Here is a 6,000-nt window from a genome sequence, read left to right on the forward strand (position 1 = left end):
AAAGTATTTCTTTCTTATACAGTTTCGTTGATTCATTATGATTTCAAAGATGAACTTCTAAGTCAAACTTCTTCTATATTGAAAAATGAAGATAAAAGTCAAGGAAGTCTTTTCGACTGAGCCCCGTTTATCTAGTTTTGGGAGAGTGAAGATGTAAATCTGTCTAGAATCCTATCCGGCATCTGTTGCGCATGGTTTTGCGCGACCTTTATGCAGCGAGCGGCCCCAACGTGCGATCATACTCTTATCGCATCAACTTTTCGTGAAATTTATGCGTGATTAGATTTGCTTCTTTCGAGAGGATTTAGAAAAATTCATGAGATAAAGAATAAAAAAATAAACACTTCTTTTTATCAAAAAAAAATTATCTTTTCTTTAAAAAAATTTTTTTATCAAAAAAAAATTAAAAGGTTAACTCTTGATCAACCGGTATTTGTTCCGGTCAAGATCGCAAAATCGTAAAAATGAAAATGGAAATCGGTTTAACCTCTAGCTGGACGTGGCTTGAAATCGCAGGTCGTGAGTGTGACACCGCCCTGTCGAAAATGGACCCTGTGGATTATATTCAAATGATACCAAATCATGTATAATTCAGGATCCCTGCCAAGCTCAAACCTTCCAGTTGCGTCATCCCTTTGATTTTCGACAGCCGTGGCGACCTTCTTTTTCGTTTTCTTCAAGAGGTCAAAAAATTGCTAAATAAGATCATTTTTTCTCCGACTTTTCTTTATTTTGGCAAGGCGATAAAACTCTTCGAGATAATCGAGGGTTTCTGAAAACGGAACTTGAGCTGAGTGCCCCCGATTCAATGTCGAATTCTTCCGTCCACCTAAATTTTCTGTTTTTGTCATGAGTGATCATTGATGACCGATTAGTTGAGGTTTCTTAGGTTTTTTTTGTTCAAGAAAAAGATATCTTATTTCGGATCATTCAAATTTCAAGTTGCAATTTGAGAAATGGATTCTTGTTTTTATTTTTTGCAGAATTATTTGATCAAAAACAAGGTAATGACAGAGGAAAAATGGAATCAAATTGTTTCATTTTTTAAATAATTCGGCATTAAACCAATTTTTGGAAGTGAGTTCATGGATAAGAGTTTTGATTGGCCGGTAGGCCAAATACAGCAATCTTATTGGCCATCCGAAAATGCACTTCCATTAATTAGTAAAATTTTAATGCAACACCGTTTATAAAGTTCTTCTACATTTAGCGCCCTCTTCCGGAACATCTGGCCTTTTTGATAGTTATCTACTTAGAATTTCAAATGCAGTAGATATTCATCTTGAATTTTAAGGTCTTCCTGTCGATAAGATTCCTACCCCTTTTCCCTTTTCGACTTTTTTCTCCTTTTTTGACCAAAAAAGCAGATAATTGGCTCTGAAAGATCCCCTTATTTTGCATAACGTGGTGGAGGCTAAACTGTTTGTACAATAGTAGTGTTAGCTGGTTTGGTAGTTGTGGCCAAGGTGAGCGGTTAACCCTCGAATATTTATCGAATTAGCTTTTTGTAACTCAGAGTTATCGCTAAAAAGCTTATACAAAATATCCCTTACAAGAGGAAAAAATGCCACGTTTACTGGCTTCATGAGCTGATAGCTGATAAGTTATCATTCCGATCAGGATTACTCATCCCCACTTACCGGGGGTTCCATTTTCTCTAAAAACAATTTCCCGCCTGTTAGAGCTTTATTTTTATCTGTATCCTAAAATGATGATTTGGGAAGTCATTTCAAGTCAATTATACAGCTTTTTCTTGGTAAGCAAAGTCCCCCCTTTTCAATATGCAGCCACGTGTTAAAAAGCCAAAGCAAATTTATTCAACGGAAAATATTTTTCAGGCCAAAGTTATTTACGCTCGGGCGGATTCCTTCTTAGGCTGGCCCACTCGAAAGTATGGACCACGGGTAGGGCTTTACTATTCCCACGTGCGAAGGAATTTATGAAAAAGACGAAATACCAAATGAAAAAAAAATATCACAAGTGACGGACGAAATAACAGCAAAACGATATTGCACAGCCCAAGAAACTGGAAACAGAAAAATATCCATGAAAATGACGATTTCAAAGAGGTATTTTTTCGTTAAATTGGGTCAAAAAGGTCTTCTTGATTAATCAGAATTGATTTTGATTTTGAGAAAGTGATCATTTTTCCCGATTTTGAGTAATCTATTGAGCAGCTCGTATTTTCTATAAAATCAAGTTTTACAATTTTGATTACACAAGAATCCGACGTGAGAACGAATTAACACTAACACACCCGTTTTCGTATTTTGATCTAAGCCAGCGAAGTGACCTCCAAAATAAACATGTTACCGCTTTGTGGAGCAGCTTTTTTCGCTGAAATTACTATTTTCTGAAAAATGTGGCCACTTGAGAAAAGATGCAATCGAGCGGCTTCTATTTTCTCAACGCGCTGGACGGCGAAACCGTTTCTGCTGAACAAAACGCTACTTTGGTGCGACTCTTCTTCTTAATTCTTTACTGCAGGTAACATCTATAAGGGCATGTTACTCAAAAATACTAAAGCTGATTCTTCTAGAAAACCAAATAAAACTCTAATCAAAGAAAGTCGTTTTTTAAATTCGCTTTCCAGATTCCAGATAAGGTTTCGAGATTCGCGAAAAAGGGAAAATGGGGGCACGCTCATCTTCTAATCTAACCCTTCAATTTACTAATTTATTCTGTAAGAAGCGAAACTTGCCACAATTTTTCCACAGAGAGTTTTTATGGATAAATTTTCTAAAGCACGATATTTTTAGATGATTCTCAACGTACCCGCGTTACAGATCCTCAGCTCTGCAGAAAATGAGTCAAATGCTCAAACTTTGTATGAATTTGGAACTGCCGTTTTGGGATTCGGTCATTTCGTTTGGGATGATCGTGCGCCCAATTTTGGTGGAGTGCGAATGACGATGGAGGACGCAGATCTGCGGCTCGTTCTTCTCTATTTGTCGAGCGGTTGGAAGAAAGTCAATATGAAGGTAAGGGTTCTATCCCCTTCGGTTTTTAGTGAAAAAAAAAATACTTTTAGTTCTTGTTTTCTCAAAACTGGGAGATCGAGGAAGCTGGATGGAAGCTCCAATTCAAAAATTCTCGGGATAATGGAGGAGTAGATGCCCCTTACTATCTCTGGTTGTCGAATCAAGGTAATTTGAAACTACTTGCGAACGTTTAAAACTCGGTTCAGATGGAGGAGTTCCATTCAAGGCGGTGGTGGAGCGAATTCATCCCTTCAATGGAAGTATCATCAATCGACAGGAGCTTACCAGCGAAGCGGATGGAGAGCGACAAATGATGAAGTGCGAAGGTGGACTCGGTACTTTCATCCGCTTCAATATTGATAAATAAACCTATAAACCTGTAAATAAACCTACAGAAAGAGGATAAAACACAAACCATCATTTGAATTTTCTTCGAAAGTGCCTTTTGAAAGGGCATTCGAAAGGTGAAAAACGCTGAGAAATGATAGAGCTGGCATTGTATATACAAATTTAAAGTGGTAGACCACTAAGTGGTTGATTTTACAGCACTCAAAAACCGCCAAAACAGAAGTCGGAAGCGCTCCCTCGGAGATGTACTCATAATTTTCAAAATATTAGAAATTCCCCTGAGAAGTTTTCTTCCGTGGAACTGTGTCATGCACGTTCCACAAGTAGTAATGAAAAAAAGAAGCAAGAGGTAAAAAATCAGGTTGTTTTTAGAACCGTTTCGTTAATTTTTCAAAGCTCGATCTGGCTTTTTGTGGCTTTCGGGGGTCAAAACGTTACGCTCCTTTTTTTTGATAAAACTTGTCCGAAAAAAGAGTGGTCTTATCTCATAAGCTTCGAGTCAAGGACACAAAGGTCTGCCGGCTAGCTTTCTCGCTGATAAGATGGCTCACTGCGGGAGACCACAGTTTTTTTTCTGATCATCAAATTTGCACTCTTTTTCTTTCTCAAGCTTCTTATCAAAAACTCCTCCCTTTTTTCGCATCGAAAGAACTTTTCATTTTTCGCTATGTTTAGAGAGCTGAGATTGCTTGATTGCCCAGAAACTCTTCAATTTTTTCGGAAATTCGGAATGAAATGCGGCTGACCGCGGTGAGGCCGCTCGGAACACGTCTCGGAGAAGTAAAAGGCGCAAAACGTGTAATTTGCGCAGAATTTCGGAAAATTTGGATTCCAGCCGCGAAATCATAACGGCCCTGAAAATGGAGGGCTTGTTACTGTCGTTGTTCAAGTTTGATTATAAAAATTGAGAGCTTGTAAAATTGATGAGCTCATTTTCGAGGCAAAATTTTCCGTGAAATTTAACAGCGCGAAAAATCTTCCTTTTCGTCCTAAAGTTCGAACATCCAGTAAGTAAAAACACGAGCGCTAATAACGAGGACAGAAATGTGCTCAGTGCAAAGAGGGTGCTCTCTGACCGGTCGTTAGATTTTGTTGGAAAGTTATGCGAGCCAAGGGCGCCTAATTAGTCGAGGCCAAATGTCATCCGGGGGAGCGGCGAAATGCTTTCTAACGAGCCACTGCATTTGAAAGCCCGTGGAACGATCCCCCTCCTCCTCCTCCTCGAATAGATCAAAGTATCCAATTCTCAACATCAATGCATCAATCAAAAACGAGAAAAAACTTAAATTTCTTCTCAATCTTTTTGACGAAATTTGTTTCTCTAGACTTGTAAGAGTAGGTCGTTACCCCCTTATTTTTTCTGATAAAAATTCGCTTTGAGAAATTATCTACCTGTAGTTCCTCCGAAGGCTCATTTTAATATTTATCAATTTTTTTGTCGTCACTTTGCAATTTTACCACTTGAAATTTCAAAAAAAATATCTTTGAAAAAAATTTTTCGAAAAATAAGGGTTCCTTCTTGGTTATGTTTTTAAAGAAAATAAGGGTGTCAACATTATAGTTTACAATAAAAAGTCAGAAGAAACATCTTTGAAGGCGATTATTTTAAATAATAATTGATAATTAATTTATCATGAAAACTCATGTAGAAAACAAAATGAGACAACTACCTTTACAAATAACTTTGACGTCTACTGTGTAAGTCAATAAGTAATAACGCCCGAGAAAGAATTCGCGCAAAAGAATGCCCAACAAATTGCCACATCTTGTCCTCGCCACCACAAATACACGTGGGTGACACAATCTTATCAAGTAATAATTTAACCCAGCGAGAAGAGATAGCGGCCTCTTTCCAAAAACTTGAGAGGGAAAATGGCTCCCAATTTTAGGAAGCAAATTCAATTCGCGGTTCAATTTTCTTTTTATAAGAAAAATTCAACTTTGAGTCGAAAACTTCAAAAGCCAAGATTTCTTAAATTTATAAATTTGAATTATAATAAATAAAAATAAAATATGTATTTTAAAGTATAAAATTATATAATTTTATATTATATAAATAAAATTAAACTTTTAAATTATTAATTCGGCATCTCTTTTTCTACGAAATTTCGTTTTCCAAAAAATTGGCGGATGAAAGAAGATTTTATTTTGAACACGTAGGATAGTAGTTTTCCCGTATTTTTACGCGTCATCTTATTAACTTGGTCTATGCAAATCGTCGTGGCCGGATTATCAAAACAAACATACCAAGAAATAAACCACTAATTTCAGCAGCCAAGTTCAACAGGTTTTGCCGGCCATCATCAAAGATTCTTTCCTCAAAAAACAGATTTTTAAAAATTTTCGAAAATCCGAAAAGAAGGCTACGGCTGATCCGCGCTAAGAGCTTTAGTCGTGTACCGGGGATGCTGAATTGGCAAAAAGAGATTATTCTGAGTTGTAATTTTGAACAAAAGCGGCGATAAATTATGTTTTATTGAGCTATCTCATGAAGAACAACAGAAAAACCAGAAAGAGTACGAGTCCATAGTTGGTCGAAATCGCGCTTGAACAGCCAGGAAAATGCTCACTCTAGAATAAAACAAGGTTTTCGAAGCTTGAAGTGGGGAGAGCTTACGAATCGCCAAGCACCACAAGCAGCTGAGTTCCATTTTCTATGATAAGCGGAGCA

The 6,000-nt window shown here is 37.2% G+C and overlaps 1 protein-coding gene across 1 annotated transcript; it reads left to right on the forward strand.

Annotated features, from left to right (window-relative positions):
- Positions 1 to 2,380: 2,380 nt before the first annotated feature.
- On the forward strand, positions 2,381 to 3,348 carry LOC145701279 (uncharacterized). Its single transcript, XM_081778502.1, has 4 exons — positions 2,381 to 2,455; positions 2,760 to 2,981; positions 3,032 to 3,146; positions 3,188 to 3,348. The coding sequence occupies exons 1-4, from the start codon at positions 2,381 to 2,383 to the stop codon at positions 3,346 to 3,348; spliced, it is 573 nt and encodes a 190-aa protein (XP_081634628.1).
- Positions 3,349 to 6,000: the final 2,652 nt, after the last annotated feature.

This window comes from Oikopleura dioica, chromosome PAR (assembly GCF_907165135.1).
Source record: "Oikopleura dioica chromosome PAR, OKI2018_I68_1.0, whole genome shotgun sequence".
Taxonomy (NCBI): Eukaryota; Metazoa; Chordata; class Appendicularia; order Copelata; family Oikopleuridae; genus Oikopleura; species Oikopleura dioica.

What these genes read in the sequence shown, in the direction of transcription:
- LOC145701279 (XM_081778502.1), top strand. Translation starts at nt 2,381, where the DNA reads ATGCAATCGAGCGGCTTCTATTTTCTCAACGCGCTGGACGGCGAAACC. An exon ending in CTGAACAAAACGCTACTTTG is followed by an intron (nt 2,456 to 2,759) that starts GTGCGACTCTTC and finishes CGATATTTTTAG; the next exon opens with ATGATTCTCAACGTACCCGC. An exon ending in GGAAGAAAGTCAATATGAAG is followed by an intron (nt 2,982 to 3,031) that starts GTAAGGGTTCTA and finishes AAATACTTTTAG; the next exon opens with TTCTTGTTTTCTCAAAACTG.